The sequence below is a fragment of the Henckelia pumila genome, chromosome 2, assembly GCF_033568475.1.
Source record: "Henckelia pumila isolate YLH828 chromosome 2, ASM3356847v2, whole genome shotgun sequence".
NCBI lineage: Eukaryota > Viridiplantae > Streptophyta > Magnoliopsida > Lamiales > Gesneriaceae > Henckelia > Henckelia pumila.
Window position 1 is genome coordinate 150,262,208 of NC_133121.1, and position 22,933 is coordinate 150,285,140.

Genomic DNA, 22,933 nt, shown 5'->3' on the forward strand with positions numbered 1-22,933 from the left:
TGTCGTGTGTGATTCGTTGAAACATCTATATGCAAGCAACCTTTTTTGAATGTTCTAATTATTATCAATCCAATGACATGTAATACCCATATATGAACAACTTTGCCAATGATCACTCCAAATATCGGAACACAAAGAAACTTTATTATTCAAACTATAAAATTCCTTAATTAATTCTTTCTTTTGATCAACGACTAACTTTTTCATTATGCGTTTGAGACTATTTTTTGGAATACGTCTAATAGAAGGATTTGCACTTGTAGAAAGCCAATTTTGAAAAGATAATTTATCGCTAAAACTAAAAGAAAGCTGTTCAACCGCACAAAATTTAGCCGTTTCTTCTCTAAATCTAGCTCGTTATGTTTAAATAGTTGAGATTCATTATCCGATTGAGAAGAGAATGCCGAAATTTGAGTTTGAGCACGATCAATCCCAATTTCCACCGGATGATTTTTCTCAATATGCCGCGTCAAAGTTCCATAACCACCTCCTTGTTTAAATTTGTAACATTTTGAACAATATTTGCATTTGGCTTGCAAATCACCGGAGGGAAGCGTCACCTTGTCGAAATGTTTGGTGAAGATATCGGATGTCGGGCGAGGCACCGCTCGAGTTTGTCTTTGAGAGGCCGCCGGATCGTTCATACTTTCTTGACTTGCATGATGACGTGGTGGTGGTGGTTGTTCAACTTGTTGTCTTTGTTGCGCCTCTTGTCGAATTTCTTGAATTTCATCATCGGAATATTCAAGATCAAAGTCATCGACATTGAATTGAGGATACTCGACCTCGGGTGGTATGATGTTCTTTTCCTTTCCTTTTCCTTTGTCACCCCTACGACTTGATCCCGCTCCGAACATTTGTAATTGTATAAATATGGAAATAAATCAACAATTGACAATAAACCAATAATCGAATTATCGAAACTTGATATTTTTGATAATTCAAGAAATTAAAAGGAATTGAGAATAGAGAGAATTGTGTAAACAAAATGAAAGGAGGTTGGGGGTATTTATAAAAAAAAAAAGTAGGTTTTTTTTTAAAAAAAAAAGAAAAAAACACCGGCAGACCCGGCGGGCCGACCCGTCGGGTCGACCGGGTTTTCAACGGCCACGAAATCGTGGCAGTTGATCTCAACGGCCACAAAATCGTGGCCGTTGAGAGAGATCCATCGGCCACTTGCTAGTGGCCGTTGGATCTGGGCGCCCCAATGGGCGCCACGTGTCCAACCCGCCGGGTTGGACGGTTCCAACCCGGTGGGTCCAACCCGTCGGGTTGACGGTTTTCCAAATGGAAAACCGGGACCGGACCGCCTAGTGGCCGGTCCGGTCCCGGTTTCGGGTTGGGCCCGTTGACCCGGTTAACCGGCCCATTGACCACGGGCCGGTTCCAGACCCAACCCGGCCCTTGACCAGGTCTACGTGCAGCGAAATACTAGTACAATTAAGAGAGATATGTGAATAGTAACTAATTTGGTGAGACTTTTTTAATATGTCAATAATATGCTTAATTAGTTTTTTTTGTTTTTCAAATTTTTATTTACCCTTTTTTTACAAATCTTTTTATTTTATAATTTAATTACAAATATTTATAAAACAAAAATAAATTAAAAACAAAATTATAGTTGTACGAGCACGCATTGCGTGCTCCGAGATGCCAATATAATTAAAGTCCAAATCTGGTCCATTAGTTAGGAACAATTATGGGTCTCGCCCATTCATAGATTAATTAATCTTTCAACACCATATACATGTAATCTTTGTGTTATTTATTCAAGGGATCAATAATATGTGTGGGACAGACTTTGCGACAAATTAAATATACAAAAAAATTTGTAAAATGTCTTACAAATCAATTTTGATTTTCTATTTGAGTTATCCATAAAAATAATATTACATTTTATGTTCAAAATATTATTTTTATTGTAAATATTATTTTGGGTCGAATTCATTTTTTTTTTTTCATATGGGGTCATCATGAATCCCATATATTTGGCTAAATCTGAATAGTTAGATCTGTGATGAGGATCGTTGCACCATATAATTTATCTTGTGCTCGAGGTCATTTGATTTTTAGGTAATTACTAAAGATCTAAGTCTTTTTTTAAAAAAAAAAATTGTTAATTTTATATTCTAGGGTGTAATAATTGATAACAAAATTTTGGGGAAATTAGTGAATTCTTTTTCATTGAATATTAGAGATTGATTCGTTTTTTAATCAAGTATTGAATTACTTTTAAACGAAAATAATTAAAATCTGGAATCTGGAAAAAATACTAACTTTTATTGTGATTGTGGATCGAATTAGTACTTTTCGCATTAAATGTAGATTCATCTCATGAATTTTTTTTTTTTTTTAAAAGAAAAACCCGTTTCATAGAAATTACATAATGATAGCAAGATATCTACTGCTGAATTAGAATTTAAATTTATTATTTAAAAAAAAAAAAAAAAAAAAAAAGAGATGTAGCAATAACTATTTGATTTCGACTTCGAAGTCTCATTCATTGGTTTGGGACCTGGGCTATCCATCCGATAATTTTCAATAATGTTATATATTTCGGATTTGGACATTTCAATATTGACAGTAGTCCCAGGAATATTCTCCAATCTGGTGGGATCGTTAAAATCGAAAACTAATTTTCTCTGACTCTAAATTTTTTAAACAAAATTCCGTTATTCAATTATTTTAGCCATCATTAGGGAAATGTTTCCATGTGTTTTTTTTATTTTATATACAAAAATTAAAACTATTTTCAATATCTTCTCCCAAATACGTTTGGTTTTTTCTTATATATTCATTATTTTATTTTAACTTTAGGTCACATCCAGAAATTTTAGACCGATAATATTTATATTCTAATTTTTGTCGATCATATGCTATTTTATGTGATAAAAATTGAAGTGTATAACATTTTTAGTCCATATAATAATCCAAATTTCATACAGTAACACTGTTTGGTTCATGGATTGGATGATGATGAATTAATAATATAAGAATTTTAAATCAATATACATGGATTAGACAATTATGCATGACACTAATCCTTGAAAGAATTTGAGCCAAGCATTGGACAAATCAATGATTATTAATCAATCAATGTGTTATCCATCACACCAAACGGATGGATAAAAATCGAATACATCATGTTGAAGTGTATATGACATCAGTGTATATATTTTAATCGAATACATCATGTTTTCGTGTTTTAAATAAATCGGATGATGCTGAAAATAAATAAATAAATCGAGATGAATCCAACATAGGACAATTAAGGACAGTAATGTGGCATGGGGCAATCAATAATTATATGAACAAAAACAAAATTTAAAATAAAAATATCGTGAAACAAATAAATAACAATAAATAATAAATAAATGTAACCAAATAAAGATTAGCAGCTCCCTAAGGTCTCTTGGGAAATAAAGGCAAGAAATGTACGGCGAATATAATAGAGAGACCCCATATACATGTGCAAGGGAAACCATCCCAAATTACAACTCATCTCGTCCCACTTCCTATTTCAACCTCAAATCTCATTTTGTTTTTTTTTTTTTAGATAATCAAATGTCATTATCTACTTTAAATTTCATTTTTTTTTCTAAAAAAAAATTCAATCGAAATTTAAGACCTTCAACGGTATCGAAAATGATATCTTACTCGCTATATATATTTCTAAAACTTTTATATGGAATTTGGAATATTTAGCCGAAATAATGATAGAAATATAAAATACCCATATAATTTTTTGTCCGCGTCGTAGTCTAATAAAGATTTCACAATATGGTCTAGTATTGCAGGCATCTCAAAAATAATAATGTCAGAGGTACAACCAATATATCGTACAACGATATTTACAACAATTATATCGTGATATTTTGCTATTATCTCGTGAGATTTTGATATGATATCGTGAGATTTTGCATTTAATGTATCGTGAGATTTGATAAATTAAAATGTTTTATTGAATTTTTTGTAGTGTAAAAATTATTATACAAATTTGGTTGTACATGTAGCATTGCTCTCTCAAAAAATATTATTATCCTGCGTGCTTGCATATTTAACTATATCTTTAAGATTTTATAGTTTTCCATATATATATATATATATATATATATATATATATATAGAGTTTTATTATGCTGCCCAATAACTATGCTCAACTCCGTGCCCACAATGTACAATAAGTGAGTTGACCGGTACAATAAGTTAGTTGACTTGATCTGCCCACCTCGTCTTCGACCACTAAAACCCGATACATGGTACCGGATTTTAGTGGTCGGGGACGAGTTGAACATCATTGGTTAGATAGCTAAAATTTATATATATATATATAAATTTTCAGTTGCCCAACAAATTCCTGCCCACTTCGTCCCCGACCACTAAAACCCTTAGTTGTCTTTCTTTTTGATTTTTTGCACCACTAAAACACGACACCGGATTTTAGTGGTCGGAGAGAAGTGATCTCTTATATGGGTTATCCATTAAAACGTATTACATTTTATGTGAAAAATATTACTTATTATTATAAATATGGGTAGAGTTGACTCGTCTCGAATGAAATCGTCTAACAAGAGTGTTACTCTTGTTATATAGCAAAATAATTCTCTTAAATTGAAATATATGCATTAGGCATCTTATACGTTGTTTGTATAAAGATGGTGATGAGGACATTTTACATTTGTCTCAAAAACTATATTTACAAAGTTTTGGATAAGAGATTGGCCATAAGAAGTTCGATTTAAACCAAAGTCCAATAAATAAGTTTGAGCTAGACCAGACCTTTTAGTTGGTGAGGTTTCTGACAAGTGAATCACGGATATTCATATTTATGACGTCGGTAAAAGCAAGTATTCAAGGATAAATTAACAATTGCTGAAAAATTAAAAAAATAACCCTTCTGAAAATTTATTTCTTGGTCCGTATTCTAACAAAATTCCGTAACTGAAAGAAACTTATACATGGAAAAAATGTGGATGATTTAACAAGCAATACATTTTTTTGAGGTTTAATACCTATTGACATGATGCAGGTTTATATGCAGAGTATCCGAAAAGAATTCTTGCAAATTTGCCTCGAAATCACGAGCCAAACACGAGCCTCTCTAGATCCAGTAATCGAGAAGAAGACAAGATAATACAAACCAACTCCCAAAACAGAAGGAGCGTATAGTATATGTATACAGCGCATGCCAGAGTACGGTGAAATCCGGGTTGATGAAACTTCCGAGCCAATATTGCAGAAGTTTCTCCTCTCTTGCATGGTCATATTTCTAAGCTGAGCCGACAATCTTCACTTGAACATCGTAGCTTGATAACCGTTTTTTCCAAGGCGAAGCAGCCATGTCTAAGATCCAAGTAGACACTATTGAATGACAAGATTTTTTAATGCCTCCAGTTTCTCTACATTTCCGTTTGATGCAACTGGGAATGCACGCTGGTTAACAACCGAAATGCCACCGCCATTTTCGGTTGTTACCTGCAATTGGTGGTTAGCTGAATTGGAGGTAACAGAGCTGTGTTTGCCCTCAAAGTACGAGGAGTATGGGAAATACTCGGCACATCGGGCCTTCCATCCTACAAAGCATAAACAAATGAAGTCACGTGCAGGCAAGATTTTTCTTCTTGTGGTAAAATTAAGAGAGACTTCCATTCGTTTGTGCTGTTATAATTATAATTTTACTACTTCTACCATCATTAAGATACTTTTGAATAGCTCAAATTTGAACGTCACCAGCAACACAATCACATAGGAAGCATATCTTGAATAAATTGTCCCAGTCTTGTCCCACTTCCATTTCTGAGATCGGAGACTAGAGAAGTCAATCTACAGATTCTTGTGAAAATATAAACCTCAACCTTATTTAGCTAGTACAAGTTCAAGTTGTCGTGCATATTTGCGTCCTTGCTCGTGACCTAAAACAGGTTCAGGACCTAAAATCTGAATCGGGTACATAGATCTACTGAATGAGTTCCTAATTTCAGTCTCACACTGATAACATATCAAATTTCAACAACTACAGGATGTATCATTGAGCAAACGTGTTGAAGCAAATTTTCACCACGTGGAGACGAGATAAAATTTAAAAAAACCCAGAAGACTACAGTCAAAATGTAAAGGGACTCTACACAGCTAAAAGTGTGATGCAGTCCATGCTGAGATATCAACAATATTACTCTAGGCCTCTGATGCTCCTTGTGTTACGATTGAAGAACAGAAACTGTAAGGCTATAATCTACAGAAACCATAGATTCAATAATGACTTACTTGATGCAGCACTATGGTCATTAAGAGTAGACTCTAGTAATGTGTGGACTCCAATGCAGTCCTTTAGTCTCCAGTTTTTTATAGACCCAAGTGCTCCATTTCTGAGAGAGAGAAAAAATGCTACTCAATCATGCAGGAAATCGTGGATTGATGGTTTAAAATATATTTTATTGAAGAGACATACAGTGAAACTAGGTTGTTAGTCGATTCTTCTATCAAGTTAACAGCCTCATCCTTCTTGTTTGGCTCCGTAACAAAAATCATTTCTGCTACAGCAGCTCTGTGCCTCAATGAATCTGTCAAAAATAAACGAAAAATGTAATAATATGGACAAATTAATGTAATAATCAATATTCAAATTTGGTAAATTATGACCTTTATGTGCCTCGAGGAAAAGGGTGTTTGCCTCAACAAGAGATTTTCCATGTAACTGACTGCAAAACAATTAACAGTGAAAAGAATCGGGTAGCAGAGATTCACCCAACAAATGAAAAAGTAGACACAATAAAGTACCTAAATAAAGGACGCTCAGCTTCTAAAACACCACACACAAGTTTTTCGGTATCAGTTACAGGAGCTGGTATGGTTTCCACTTTATGGAAGAATTTTATCTGCAAAAAGCATCAAGTACAGCAAATCATTCAATCTGGAATCATAAGAAAGTTAATCAAACAAAATCTAGCAAAAACACAATGGCCCATCAGATAAAAATGTCTTCATGTGAATGCATTATATTGGTGAAAATGATCCCAATAGATATCTACCATACCAGGCATCGATGTGTGTCTGGGTCATCGGCATCCAAACGCTGCATATGCTTTACTGCCTGTGGTAAATAATGAGATGGTTTCCATCACTTCCCAAATGAAAAAAAGACGAAGCATCAGAGGAACATAATCCGGAGACTTAGGGAGCCCAGTGTTAGGTTACATAGAGGAAGGAAAATATATTTTTTTATAAAATAAGCAACACCCATCATGATGCACGCAAGGTACAATTTCCGCCAGACAATTATGAAAAAAGGTAAATAATGGCTGCCAGGAGAATTTTAGAAAAAGTCTGCTGCAAAACTATGTTGCGAAAACTTCACCTGCAATGCAAGTAAAATTTTCTGCTTTCTCATATAAACTTCAAAGGAGAGCAGGTGTGTCTCCAAGGAATTAGAAGAGTGTTTCTGAAGTAGTTTCAAATACTTTGTAGCTTCCATCAAGGGATCTTCAACCTACAAGTATAGATTCAAGTATTATAGCTCCACATCATTTTCGTCAAGTCAGTATTTTCAACAAGCTACTACTATGTATTAACTGTGACGGGTGGTGGATAAAAGCTAGCTTAGTGCATAAAAATGGTACTAAAATTAGCCTCATCTCTCCCACTTGGATAACAAATAAACAAATGATAAAAAGAAATAGGTGTATTTGTTTTTCCACAACAATGCGAAGACTTCACAAATCCAACTTCTTTAAATATCCAAAATAATGTGCATTACCTAAATTTCCTTGTTTAAATATAATTTATCATCATTCAAACACAACAATTCAAATTTAATGAAACAAATTTACCTAAAATTTAAAATACAAACATTTTAATAATTTAATTTAATTAGGAACTACATTGATTAAAAAAGTTTTAAGGCGTCGGGGTAGATATCTTGCTAAAAGAAATTTTAACAATAACATATAGTCCCATGAAAACATAAAAAATACCTGCAATAACTTCTCTCCATGTGGATCGGTATCTACTGATTTTGCATGGCGTTTTCCAGATTTTGAAACAGTAGGGGCATTTGATCCTTCCTTAACTTCTGCTTCCTGCAACAATGCAATCATTGACTCAGAAACTATGTTAAACTACTTCTTTCAGGGAAGCTAAGGCTGGAAAGCTTATCACTTTCTTAGCTCGGGCTTCAGCTTTTCTCTGCTTTTGCCTTAACTTCTTCTTCTGGGAAGTTGGTAACTTTGATATCTCCTCATCTTCTGCAGATGACTTTGAAGGAGAATCATACAGCTTTAAGTAGCATCTGCAAATGATTATAAATGTCAGACTCAAAAAGGTAGGAAAAGAAGAAACCAAATATACACTGGTTAATCACTGGGCATGATGGCAATATGAGCCGTACTTCAGTCAATAGGATCCCATGTTACAAGAAACATTATTGAGAAGAAGATGAAAGCCCAGAAAATATATCAGCAGAGAAATATAGAAAGAGTACTTGATGGCTCCAGCAGCTGCTTTATGAAAATAAGGATACGAGTGAAGACGATCTTGAAATTTCAGCATTTCCACGTAAGTTCGGAGAGTCATTTTTCTTAAACAATATGCATGGAAGTCAAATTGGTCCTCGGTAATGTCAGCATAATGCTTTTCCACAGACAAGAATTTCTTCAAAGCCCTGCCGAGGTCCCCTTGGCGTAGATAGCTTTCTCCAGATGCTAGCTCATACCTTAAAAATAATGGGTAAAATAACAGTTTATGCATATGTTTGTTTACTAAAAGTAAAAAATTTAGAAGCTTGATAAATAAAAAAAAAGACATACCACATGCACTGCATATCATAAAGGTTATTGTGCTGTTCTCCATCTTTAGTGAACAAGACAGCCGTCTTTTCTGCCAAGACAACCTAGAACAAAACTTCCAGGTTAAGGGCATAATGAAAGGGAAAACTTGCACTAATGTAACAAAGAATTATCTAAAGGCCAAGTAAAGGAGGAACATAATGACATTGAACCTGATCCGATTGTAGCATACGCTTAACGCACTGACTATTGACATAGCGATCCGCAAGATCCATGCATCTTGCTTCATCAGCCAATGCAGCCGCTGCTGCCAGGTCACCAGCATGCTTTAGAGTCCGGCTCTGTGATAATAAAACCACAAAAATATATTAGCTACAGCAACCATGTCATCTCCAAATAGATATTAATAGCTTTTCAACCAAGAATAATTGAGATATAGTAAACAGGACTTCGAGCTTAATAAATAAACACATTGAAACCAAGATAGAAATCTATGCCATATATTATGTGTGAAAAACAACAAACCATAGGCCAAAACACAATTTACTCAGTCAAAGAGGTTTGCACAAAAAACTCAAGCCAAAACACTCTGGAAGCTTATACACTACCTGTCGGAGATTGAGATAATTAAATTGATTTTCTAAATGGTAAATATTTAGATTGATAACATGTATCCTTGATTCACATAGATTAAGGGATTAGACGATTAGGAATCTCAAAATTATAGTTATAGTATTTCCTAGATTCTTCCTTGTAAAGTGCATAAATAGCTGTGCAAACTGTTGAGAAATAATATCATGCCTCCGTTTTGACAAGTACTTCAAAAATGTTTTTAGGGTTTTATAAGTGAAAATAAACTTAAAGTGTGTGTTAGATAAGATTTTTGTAAAACGCTTTTCAAAACATTTTTAACAAAGTGTTCTCCAAGTATAGTTTTTAAAGAAGAACTTAAATGTGTATTTTTATGTTTTTAGAATTAAAGAACGTGGGTTAAACAACAATTAAAAGGTTTTTATACAACAGTTGTCTGAAACCCCCCTTAATTATTTTTAACTATAAAATTGTTTTCTTAAACTGTTGTCCAATACCTTTTCAACTTTAAAACCGAGCACCTATAAAATGTTTTTATTGAAGCGTTATTTACACAAAAAAATTTATAAAATGTTTTAAAAGTTGTTTTAAAAAGAAATGTACGTTTGAACTACTGTTTTTATAAAATAGTTGTTCAAACGTACATTTCTTTTTAAAACAGCTTTTAAAACAAATTTATAAAAAAAAAATTTGTAAATAACGCTTCTATAAAAATATTTTATAGGTGCTTGTCGAAACGGAGCCTAGAATTTTATCATTTCTCTGACACCACCACCTGAGAGAGAGAGAGAGAGAGAGAGAGAGAGAGCCCAAATCCAGAATGCATATAAGGATAACACAAAACAAATATGGAATGGAATAGCAAAGAGCATTATGCATTAAATATCCGCCACATTATCAGAGAAATAATAAAGATTCACACCCCTACTATTGTTGGCTTTCTTTTAGCAGATATCGGATTCAATATACAAATTGCAGTTTTTATGCGAATTGCACTCATAAATGCCTCATCTATTCACGCGCTGACATAGTATCACCCATATGATAGTATGATTAGCTGTTTCAGAACATCTATTTCAACAAGAGAAGCATTAGTTCTGTCAGACTCATTGCATATTTGCAATAACCTCCTCAAAAAAAACTTCACAACCTAAAATAAAAATAAAAGCAAAGAGAGAGAGTGATGGGGATTCTCTCCAGTCCTGGACCTTTACTTTAACTTCCAAGGAAATATGGTGACTATATCAAACAAAAATGGCGATCGGAAATTATTCTCCACTAACAAACATTAAATAACACAAGATGTCTTTGTGAAACATAAACATCTCCAATGCTCACTCAAAAGTCAAATCTCAGTTGAGGAATTGATTTTTCTCAAACGATTTCAAGGAAATAAAAATTGAAGCAAATATTCGCTAAAACACTAGCAGCACAATAGTATAAAATGGTTTAACAAACATATAATTACCTTCACCAAGTACAAATCAATAACAGTTGGAGTGTGTTCTATGGCCTCGTCAATTTTTTTGAGAGCAATATCATATAGACCGCGTCTGTCATAATGCTGGACAAAGAAAGCAAATCCGCAAAACAAAGAAAGCTTCTTTAACAAACTCAAGACAAAATCCAGCAGAGCTCTTATGGGATGGGAAAACCTCATACGACCTCAAAGAATAACAGCTTACCTGAGACAAATAAAAGAAGGCCCACAGAAGTGTTGGAGGTGGCTCCTTATCAACACTGCAAATACCATCATATTTAATTTAAATGACATATTCCAAATAATGGAGAAACTAATAAGCCAACCAAGGGATTGAGGTCAATGAGACATTAGTCACTTGCAAATATGAACCATAAAACGGTTTGAAAATACAGTAAAATTGAAAGTATCCAAACTTGTATGCAGTTTGTTAATCTCCATGGAATATGCTGTATGCATTAATTTATATAATTTACTCCATCTATAAATTCCATCTATAGTTTGATCTCACAAAAGCTCTAGAATTTGAATATAACCTACAATTCGGATAGTACCTCAGAATGAGAAAAAAATACTTGAAAGAGAAACTTGGTTAGTCTCCACACAATATGCATGAATTATTGGACCACGAAATTTAATTTAGTATAAATAAACGTAAAGTCAGGCAAGAACAAGTAATCAAAAAGCGAATTAGGCAAGAACAAAAAAAGCTCGCCTCTGCAAACATCCACATCAGGAAATAGCATATAAGAAATTACCTCCCTGGAAATCCACCTGTTGTCTTAATAGAGTGCTCTACCTCGAGAAATAAATTCTCCAAAATATCTGCCTGAATAAAAATTGTATGGCAAGTTTTAAAATCATCAATCATAACATGCATCCATGCAATTATCAATCATTCATATAGAAGAATTCACTGACCTTTCCAGGGTGATCATAAAGAGGAGAAAGATCAGAAAATAGAGAGGGAATGCCCTACAAGAAAAAAAAACATATATATGAGTAGAACATCTCCCAAACTAGCCAACAATTTAGTAAAATTAAGAACCGAGCAGGGTACCTTTGACAGAAATGGTCGAATGTAATGTCCAGCAGCTACACGAAATTTTTCAGCACTTAGAAAATCAAGTGGAATTCTCTGTCCAATAGATATTCAAGAAAATAATGATTAAAACAAAATCTAGAAATATCATAGGCCCTAAAACATTTCCCCGAGATTCTAGACTTCCTTTCCTTCGGAAAAAATGCTGCAAATTTGGAAAGTAAAACGTCAACAGACAGTTCCTCGAAACTAAATTACAAAAACTGCATGACTAGAAGACATTTACAAAGAAATAATTGCAACCTTAAATCTTAATTATGAGCAGCATGATGATGCACATAGAACTTTTTAGGGGAGATGATGCAGTTGCAAGGAAGCAGATGACCAAAAAACAGTATGATACCTTCACAGCAGATGACCTCTTATATTGTTTGCTAAGAGATTCATACAAGGCCTCCAACTGACAAATTTCATCAGAAGAATACTGACCATCAACAGAATATAGTCGCATACACCTTTGGAGGCCTTCATAGTACCTAAATAGATGACAGATTAAAAGTACAACAAGAATATATATGGAAACTTCTAGAAATGTGATGATAAAGCTAATCACTCAGGTGAACTGAAATGTTCAATAAAAACAAGACTGGTCATTCAAATTGATTGTATTATTGATTATTCAATAAAAATCAATCCTAAAACTGAACAAATAAGAGCTGAGTCTCAACAACCACGTCTCTACTTGTATCAAATGCAATTTATTTTGATATTAATACTGATTTCTAGTTGAGTCGATTTCCCATCCCCATCAATTGAATTGAGATAAGTAGAATCTCCCATGTCATGATTCTAAAAGTTGAGTGCACATTTCATATAAATTGGGAATACAACATATTGAGCAGGCCATGGTTTTACGTAAGCTGTTATAAACCTCTCATTGGTAAAACTTTTGTTGGAAAAGAGCTGTTTATCTCAAGCTTTGACATTTAAGACCAACCAAATAACAAGAAATAAAACTAAAATTTTTACAACATTTATCGTCTGAATATTAAAACAATAATATTCTCCAAATCAACAGAACAAAATAAAAACCAATAATGATCATACTGAAACACCATATTTCATAAATTTATAAGGATGTAACAAACCATGATCAATTGAATTGAGATCAGTAAAATCGCCCATGTCATGATTCTAAAAGTTGACTGCACATTTCATATAAGTTGGGAATACAACATATTGAGCAGGCCATGTTTTTTTTGTAAGGTGTCATAGACCTCTCATTGGAAAAACCGTTGTTGGAAAAGCTGTTTTATCTCAAGCTTTGACATTTAAGACCAACCAAAGACCAAGAAATAAAACTAAACTTTTACCACATTTCTCTTCTGTAATATTAAAACAATAATATTCTCCAAATCAACGGATAAAAATAAAAACCTATAATGATCATACTGAAAACACCATATTTTACAAATTTACAAGGATGTAACAAACCAATGCAGTGACTAAAACCTTTGAAAGTGATGTGTTTCTGATAGGAGAAAATTATTATAATACGATACCTGTAATTGTCAGGATTCATAGAAAGTAGCACCATGTACAACTCCTCTGCATCATTAAAGAGGCCAAGCTTTTCGAGTAGAGAGACCTGCTGCTCCTTGTAAGATAATTTATCGATCTACAGTACAGAACTACTAAATTAGATGTCTAACAAGAAGATCATATCCAGTGCAATTCTTTTCTACAACCACTTACAATTTTGGATTCTTTCTTGTGCAACTCCTCAAGAGCCCTTTGAACCAACCCACATTCTTCCAACACAGAAATCTGAAGCAAATATTATCTCCATTGTTTGATTAGAGAATATATGGATAAGTAATAATCAGATGCATATTCGCTACAGAATTATTCACTACAGATCTTGGACATCTACATGGCAAGAAGGGCAGAATTTTTTGGATAGTGGTAGTTCATGGCATATGTTGGTCCGTGAGGTTAGAGAGGAATAGAAGAATTTTCGACAACATTGAAGAGTCGATTGACGAGTGCTGGGAAAATATCAAAATTCGAATATCTACTTGGATTGGGTCTCACGTAAAGTTTGAGAATGTCTCAATCTCAAATTTATTAAGAGATTGAGCTTTTGTCTATTGTTGATATTAGTAGGGTCATGCTTAGACTTTTGTTGTTAGCGGATCTCTTGTTCGCCTATTGTAATTAATAGTTTTCCCGTAATTAATATAATATTGTTTCTTATCAAAATAAAAATAAAAATAATCAGATGCATATTTTTCAGAAGAATTCTATATTTTAAAGATGCACAACTGCAAAGCAAGATGAAGAAAACCCAAGAATCAGAGGAAACACATCTGTCCCACTCCCCGTATAATTTTAAACATCGCTAACCAGAGGCATTGCAGTTCATTAAAGACTAGATCCGGAACCTGCTTTGTCTAGAGCATAATATCTAGTATCTAAACGGGTAAAAAGATAATTAGAGACCAAATTCTACGCCTAATGATTACTTTAAAGTGCAACTCTCGAGGAGAGCAATAAAAGATTGCCTCACTGTGATAATAACAATAAAACAACCAAATTCCAGGCACTAACAAAAGAAGTGCATATATTTCAAGCACTTGTACGCCATGCAAATGTCAAACTCAGCTCCAAAGTACAGAAATTATATACTAAAACAATATGTTCCACATTCGTTACACGTAATGTAACAAAGGTAGAAGAAATATTTCAAGCAATTTATAGATATAAAAGTAGCTTCCAGTCAGTAATATAAAGTTAATCATGTCCAGTACCTTGTATAAAAGCATTTCACTATGTTCACAACGTTCATTATCAGGAGGATAGTCATCCTCGAGAGTCCCTTCATATGCTTCAAGAATATCAACCGCCTTCAATGCACTAGAAATTAAAAAAGGTAACTGCTATCACAAAATGAGAAATCAAATACAATTAATAAGTCTTTCAAGATTTCCAAGTTTGTATACTATACTCAGATATCAACATTTACGAGTCAGCATAAAAGCTTACAGAATAAACTATCAATCTACTCCGTCCAAAAAGAAGAAGTTTGTCCAATAATATGTTACCACATATCGTGAACAATTTGTCAGTCATTGACTTGTGAATTCTAACCATCAATTAAAAAATAGCTTCAAATATGTCCGATTCCAAATGGATTACCAGTTAGACTTAGTTTATTTTTCCTTTAGATGGATTTACACTTGTTAGAGTTTTATTTTATTTATTTATGCAAATTATTTACTAATTTTCTTTTATATTTTGAAGGGGTGGGGAGAAGACTGAGGAGAAACCAGCTAAAGAAACCATAGAGCTCTAAGGACAAGGGCAACATAATATATCCTCCCCTCCAAGGTGTTCAAAAAATTTACAGAAAGAGATGCATGAAGGTTAAGAAGCCTCAACATACTTGAAATTCAGGTGATGTGCAACAGCAAATCCAATCCAGTTCATTCTATGATTAGGTTTCAAGGTGAGCAATTGTTGCCTCGTCTCAACAAAACCAGATAAGTCACGCATTTGTGCCTGTAAAACAAAAATGGAAACAACATGGCACAATATTAGCGGCACATTGTTAAAAAAGAGTGAAAAACCCTAACCTATTAACAAGTTAAAGCAGAAAGTCTTAACATATTCTTTTCACACATTGTAAGATGGGCAAGAGTCAAACTCAAAAGAACAATGAACAATTTAATCTCTTTTCTCATTGTTAGTCAATTTTGGAGAAATCATTTGAACAATTACTAGTGAAGAAAGATCCACAGGACAAGTAATCAATTGTTAGCGTGGAAAGAAGACCAGATTCACAACCTTGGACAAATGCATTGCATGTCCAACAGCTTACAAGACATTGCATGAATTAGTAATTACATAACAGAACACATCTCAAAGTAACATAGGTAGCACAAGAAGAATACATTGCATGCCAACATTAAGTAGGGTTTTTGCAGAGAGAACGCGAAAGAGGCCCGTCTGCCGAAACAGGAATGGTGACTGTTGGTATCCATTGAAAATGTAAGAATGAGAATCTCCACAGCAGCACTGATGCCCTCTTTTTTGAATAATTTCCAGGTTCCTTTGTCAAAGTTAACTCTAAAGTCTAAACAAGTTATTTAAGCTCCATGGTCTCACTTCAACCCAGATATTTGGCTCACGTAATTTAAATTTTTAAAAAATAAACAAAAAATCTACTAGCAACAGTACAGATTGCGAGACAATGTTGCAGACATCTGGCAAACATTTCAATTGGCACTTATGAAAAGAAAAGTTTATACTAAGTTTACATGGAAATTGAGTTTCTCAACCAGTCTCCTATGTACATGGTTGCTCAAACAAATCTACTTAATCTGTTTTGATGATCTATTATTCTGTCACTAATGAAGTCTCTACACTGTTTTAATAGTTGTCAAGCACACGAAGCGCACAGCTTCCATGAAGCGTGCGATTTAAGTGTGCTTCATAGAGAAACAGTTTTTTTTGTTAAAAAAAACTGACACGGGAGAAATCACCCATTACAAGTGTGATTGCTCCTCTATGTGATTGCTCCTCTATATATTAAAAAATAGAGTAAAGGAAACCCTAGTATCGTGTTTCCTAAGCCCCTCATCACCTCTGCCTTCAGCCCTCTCCCCTATTAACATTTGATACTTGAAATATGAAAATGATGATGATTTTAATATTTGATACCTCATGTTTCATATATTTTGAAATAAACTGATATTATTTATATCTATTTAGAATATTTATTTATTGTGCGTCATTTTCGTAAAGTGTGCGCTTCGCTTTGCGCTTTAAGCCCCCAAGACACCCGAGCGCTTTAATGTGCCTTGCACTTTTGATTACTACGAGTGTTTGTATGTCCAGCCTATGATCTATTCTGTCACTAATCAAGTCTCTACACTGTTTAAAATGTCCAGCCTGGTACAAATTTTTCACCGACTAAAAAGAGAGCACGGGAAATAAAAACATGGTTATTCAACATTCCATCAACCAGGCCTAATTTAAATTTCAGCAAGGGAGCAAATCGCACATTCCCTCACAGAGGGATGATGAGGAAAAAGTTGATTTGAGAACAAATAACGTGACAATTTTATTTCAAAATATATATAACATCTCTGGCTTCTAGCATAACAAGACTTCTCGTTCAATAAAATATCACATAAAAGTGCTTAATTCAATAAAATATCACATAAAAGTGCTTACAATGTTGCATACCTGTAAAAGAGAGAGATCCCGAAGTATTTCAATATTATCAGGATCAATTTTAAGCGCATTGCGGTAACTCTTAATTGCTTCCCTATATTCTCTGTCCGACCGATACAAAAGACCATAAACATGCCAACAAACATGACTCTTAAGGTCATTCTGCACAAATGAGAAGTGGATTTCATATGTAAACCATAAAGATAAGTCACAGTTAAAGCATAAATGGCCTTTACACTTAAGTCAAGGAACTGTAAATATGAATTAACCTTTAATCCAAGTCTAACAAGTTCATATGCTTCTGACTTGCGATCCATGCAATTCAAAGTCAAACCTTTCATTGATAGAGTTTCTACAACAACAAAAAAACAAGAAAAGATAATAACATAAACGAGTATCAAGAGTGAAGAACTAGCATCTATGGACAAAAATCACAACAGTCTGCTTCGTGCATAAGCAGATGGAATACCTTACCGACTCTTATCTATTACCCCTCATCCCATGAACAAATAAAGTCCAGAGCAAATTATCAAAACTATCATGAATGCCACAAAGAAAAGAGCATGTAGCTCAAGAAACCAAGAAGATATTTGGTTCTTTTACATGGGGACCATTGGATCAGAGCAATAGTAGACATGATACACCATTACTTTCCCAACAAAATAAAGAAGTTCAAGGTGAAATCAGAAATACAACACATGCAAGAAGCTCCCCACTCGATGCATCCTCAGTTTCCATCGCAATTTATATGGACAACAAATCAATATATTATTGACAAATATTTTCTAAATCAATGGACATTTTGAAATATGCAATCCAGTTTACATTTTTTACATATTATCCTACCATTGCTGGTGTAACCCACGAGCTATACAGAGCTCTGGAGAATTGCCCCAACCGTATAAATGTCTAAATCACATGCTCGAAAAATGGAATTCAAAGAAAATTGAATGCTTTCGAATTTGTGATCTTCCAAGTCCTAAAAAATTTGAAATAAGTTTACATCATAGTTCAATACCTTGAGGAGTTTATAGATACTAGTGGGAATCACCGGGTCTCAACTCTCGCCATATATATTTTTGCCCAATATGGGAAAAATCAAAGAAATAAAAAAGCTTTGGAATATAATAATGGTAGAAAAATATTCCCATAGCAAATACATTGTGCAAATACCTGATCCATATGCTAAAATAAAATTAAACGAAAAGAAACATGTAAGTTGTCTGAAGGATGGTGATAAAAAAAATTGCCTGGAACCATTAACCCTCCCACACACTCATAAGCACAATGAAAAGTGAAGAGCAGAGAAGCGCATGAATTTGAAGCCAATTTCATCTTAACTTCTCTGTGTAACAATTGGAGAAAATAGGATGAATGGATTAGGACTCTAAAGTAGAATTAAAATTAATTTTTTACCCTAAGTTGGCTAGAAATTGAAAGAAGTTCACCAAGTTCCTCTACAAATTTCCCTATAACTTTAATAGAATTTATCAAAATCATAAGACAATTTCACAAGATAAAAATTAAATAATAATAATAATAATAATAATAACTACTCAACTCCATAATAAAATGGGTTTGGGAAGTTGATTGGAAAACTAAACAGCGGATAAAACATATTTCCATGGATTTTTTAAGCAAAAGAAAGTGATTGATGGCATCCAGTAAATAAAGATTAAACCTTCATCACAGTGACTGACACATACCTCCGTGATCAGGGAACTTCTTTAAAATTGCATCAGCCGCCTTTAAACCCTTTTTATACTGTTTTGTTTCATAAGATTTCTGCATACATCAATTAAAGGTTATGACTCAATCAAGTCACGCTAGTTGGAAAATCATGAGAATCAGAGCAAAACATGTCTTAAAAAGATATATTGTAGAAATTTAAATTGATTCGAGTTGCACATAATTGAGGATCAAATGATATCCGTCGTATATGACACCTAGTAGAAAACGATTCTTGCAAAGAGTTTATCAACACCACCATCTCAGTTGCTGATGCACTGTTACTAATACTCCAACCATTCAAAATTATATGGAACACTCAGAAGGTTTACCACCATACTCCTATAAATTTAACTCGCAGTTTTATATATTCCATCTTCCTTAATCCTTTTCCTTTCGATCATGTAAGGAATTCAAAATCAATGACACTCGTGTTCCAGAATTTTATTAGTATACTACATCAATTGTCGTTTGAAATTTCAAGCGATGAACCATCTAAGATCTTTATTTAGATTTTTATATATATTTGGCGTTTTGAAATTATGGCGAAACCGGTTAAGAAGTTTATTTAGAGACCAAGTTGTTAAGACTGACATATGGGTATAGTAACACAGTAATATTCATTCAAGTCTTAGAACCAAATTCAGTAAAGATGATCTATGAGAGCTGTTGCAGCCAGCTGGCAGGAAAAATTGGCTGGAACTGGAATACAGCAATAGCAGGTTGTTTATATCTAAATGGTCGAGAGAATAACTAGCCAATACAGTTTACTGTAAAGACTCATCAGAGCTAATTTGGATCAAGAATCTAATTCACTTAGGTAGTGTTTAGGATTGCTTCTAGGAAGCACATTTGAGCTTTCCATTACAAAATAAACACTACCTTAACTCTTGGATATAAATATAGTCTAGTTTGAATATTGTTGGAGTTGAACAAATCAATTAATCTAAAAATCAAGAACTTCGTATCAAGGCAGAAATAGTGGATCTCGCGAATCTTTTCCAAATTAAACTAACTAACCTCATCACTACCAAACTCCAAAGAAAAATTAATGAAGAAATACAACCATCACCTTCAAATAATAAACAAAAATTCACCCAGTTCTCAACTAACACATTGAGATTGTTCAAACTAGGAAAACAGAATCCTACTCAGTGGCAGACTGCAAATGGGAGGAAAAAAAGTGTTCCAAGCCAAAAACGATGCCTAAATTAACAAACAAATCTACCTGATAGGGCCCTAGTTCATACACGTTCGAGCTTTCAAAAAGAGACTTCTTTTTGTTAAAAATATTGAAGATTAATCTAAGTATCCACACCCACAGCCGATTGAAGAAGCTTTCTATTCTAAGATCGCATGCATTCTTACATTGAAATGAGTTATACAGCTGAGTGACCAATATTCGAGAGTCTTCTACAATCATAGGATTCTTGAAAAGGATGTAACGCTCCCACAGATGCAAGGTGGAGCTTGAGAGTAGTCTATTGGGAACAAACGCTCAAAACAATTGACTTGTGCTGTATCATACACACTAACACCGATATGACAGGGAGCAAAGCTCAGCCATGTGGGATGTCCGAAACCTAAAGGGGCGAAAACATGGAACAACAGGATACAGCTTGGACATTGTTGTGTAATGTGTCATACATGTTTTGAACACGTATTGTCCGACACATTTTGGACACGGTGAGATTTTGATCAAAATTTTCGAAAATTTGGGGTACAAGGTTGAAAATGAAATCACTATTTTATTTTTAAAAAAATCGCATATACATTGATTATGAATGATATTTTCAATTTCAAACTGAGAAAAAAGTTATACCTTTTAATTTTTTTAATAAAATGATTATTTGTTGGACTATATGTATAATTTTAAAATTTGATAAATAAATTACTAATATTTCTTAAATTTTTTTATATATCTCGTGATAATTTGCATATATATATATATATATATATATATATATATGTATATAATATATATATATATATATATAATTTATGTATATATATGCAGCTGTTTCCTTGTCTTTCTATGTCATAATTTTTGTAAGAATTCATGTCGCTGTGACTTTTTGTGCCCTTGTTAGTGCAACGGAAAACAGTTTACAAAACCACAAACTGAGCCAGGAGTTGCAATGACACAATCTCAGAGATGTCATTGTAAACTGTACTTCACGAATAAAAACTTCTAACGAGTTCCTCTTGGTGTGGAAAAAGAGAGGACGTCGATGAGCTACAACACCTTTGAACATTTAATATATCTCCTCAATTTATACGTTTGTTTTTACTTTGTTAACTATATGCGTCTTACTTATAGTTTTGTTCATATCAAGTCCCTGCTGACTTTGCTTGAGTATAGAACGGTGTTAAATATTCAACCAAACACGAAAACTCACAATAATTCCAAGAATCTAAAAATCTTAACAGACTAAAAAATTAAAATACTTTCAACGGGACTAAAACATTCTATATATTTTAAAATCATAAAGATCAATTCAGTCTACTCGAGACTAATATCCTCAAAATGCAATATTTACTTGATTTCAAGGATGCAGCATATATAAAACAACTAAAGAACAATGGCTACTGATATAAGCCTCAGGAATCTCAGAACAGACCATTTATTCTTCCTTCAAGTATAAAGAACGCCTTTCGCACAAAAACAACTTTCTAAAGCAGAAGAAAAATCAGCACCGATGTGTAATGACCAAAGACTGAAATTTGAATAAGCCGGAAATTGCACAAAAATTGACAAAATCATAGCTTCCTGATCAAACGAAGAAAATAAATTGACAAGCACCAGATGCAAGGAACAGACCGATATCGGATGGTGGAATATTCACAATCAAATGCATGATAATCCTAAAAAAAATCAGATTATAGGAAATTTACGACGATGAGTTTGAAGAGGTTGGCCTCTTTAGGAGGAAGTGAAGCCCCCATTGGAAGTTCGCCGGAGAGAAATGAGAGGAGGGTTTATCTGGCGCAACCCTACTACGCAACAGTGAGGATTCTGAGACAGACCACCCCAGTCAACAGCTACCGAGGGTAATTTTGTTATTTTACCTTTTGAAGATATTTGCATCTCATAAGCGTGAAATATTGAAAATGAACAATATTGAAAATATGCATTTTTCATGTGCAAAAATTTTAATAGGTATTTTTAATTTTGATTTTTTATAAAATTGGTATATTCGTCCCTTTAGACGAATGATTGTTGCGCACGCACTACTCATGCTATTGGCAAACATTTTGATTTTTTTCATTAAATACCTCTTTGAAATATTAAAAATACATATTTGACATATTGAGAATATACTTTTTAAATCTATTCAACCCACAATACACAATTTTTATTAAGATCCAATTATAAAATATTTAGCAAATATTTTTCGTTTTATTAATTTTTATTTTTATTTTAAATTTATTATCATTAATTAATTGTTTTCTAAAAAAATACTATTACTTTATTTTGCTATCATTATTTTATTAAACTCACTTTGTGTTTCCAACTTTTCCATTAAACATGCATTCATAAACAAGATTTAAATATCTAAAAGTACCAAAATATTAAACCAAAATGATAAATTCATGCATATTACTTTTCAATTTAGGACTATATAGTTTTCAACCAAAATCTAATATTTTTAAGATGCACTGCACAATTTGCATTAAATAATAATATACAATTTTTATTAAGATCCAATTATAAAATATTTTTCAGACATTTTTCATTTTATTAATTTTTTATTTTAAATTTATTATTCTTAAATAATTTGTTTATAAAAAAATATTATTATTTTATCTCGTTATCATTCTTTTATTAAACTTACTTCGTGTTTCTAACTTCTCCATTAAACATGTATTCACAAATAAGGATTTTAAATACCTAATATTACTAAAATATTTAACCAAAATAATAAATTAATGAATATTACTTTTTCGATTTAGGATTATATAATCATGTTATTTTTTATTATTTATTACAAATTGTACAATGCATCTACTCGAAAAATTTAGATTTTGGTTCAATACTATATAGTCATAAATTGAAAAAGTAATATGCTTGAA

At 33.1% G+C, this 22,933-nt stretch overlaps 1 protein-coding gene across 1 annotated transcript; it reads right to left on the reverse strand.

The window, feature by feature from the left end:
* Nucleotides 1-4,888: 4,888 nt before the first annotated feature.
* Nucleotides 4,889-21,894, reverse strand: LOC140879597 (N-terminal acetyltransferase A complex auxiliary subunit NAA15). The gene is made up of 26 exons (XM_073283380.1): nt 21,755-21,894; nt 18,838-18,916; nt 17,401-17,483; nt 17,144-17,293; nt 15,339-15,454; nt 14,704-14,809; nt 13,649-13,720; nt 13,456-13,571; nt 12,297-12,429; nt 11,912-11,989; nt 11,773-11,826; nt 11,610-11,680; nt 11,057-11,111; nt 10,840-10,935; nt 8,993-9,121; nt 8,802-8,884; nt 8,477-8,707; nt 8,155-8,284; nt 7,971-8,075; nt 7,355-7,486; nt 7,034-7,090; nt 6,778-6,875; nt 6,640-6,698; nt 6,449-6,560; nt 6,265-6,365; nt 4,889-5,573 (listed from the first exon to the last, which is right to left on the reverse strand). The coding sequence occupies exons 1-26, from the start codon at nt 21,803-21,805 to the stop codon at nt 5,362-5,364; spliced, it is 2,709 nt and encodes a 902-aa protein (XP_073139481.1). The 5' UTR covers nt 21,806-21,894; the 3' UTR covers nt 4,889-5,361.
* Between the last annotated feature and the right edge of the window lie 1,039 nt (nt 21,895-22,933).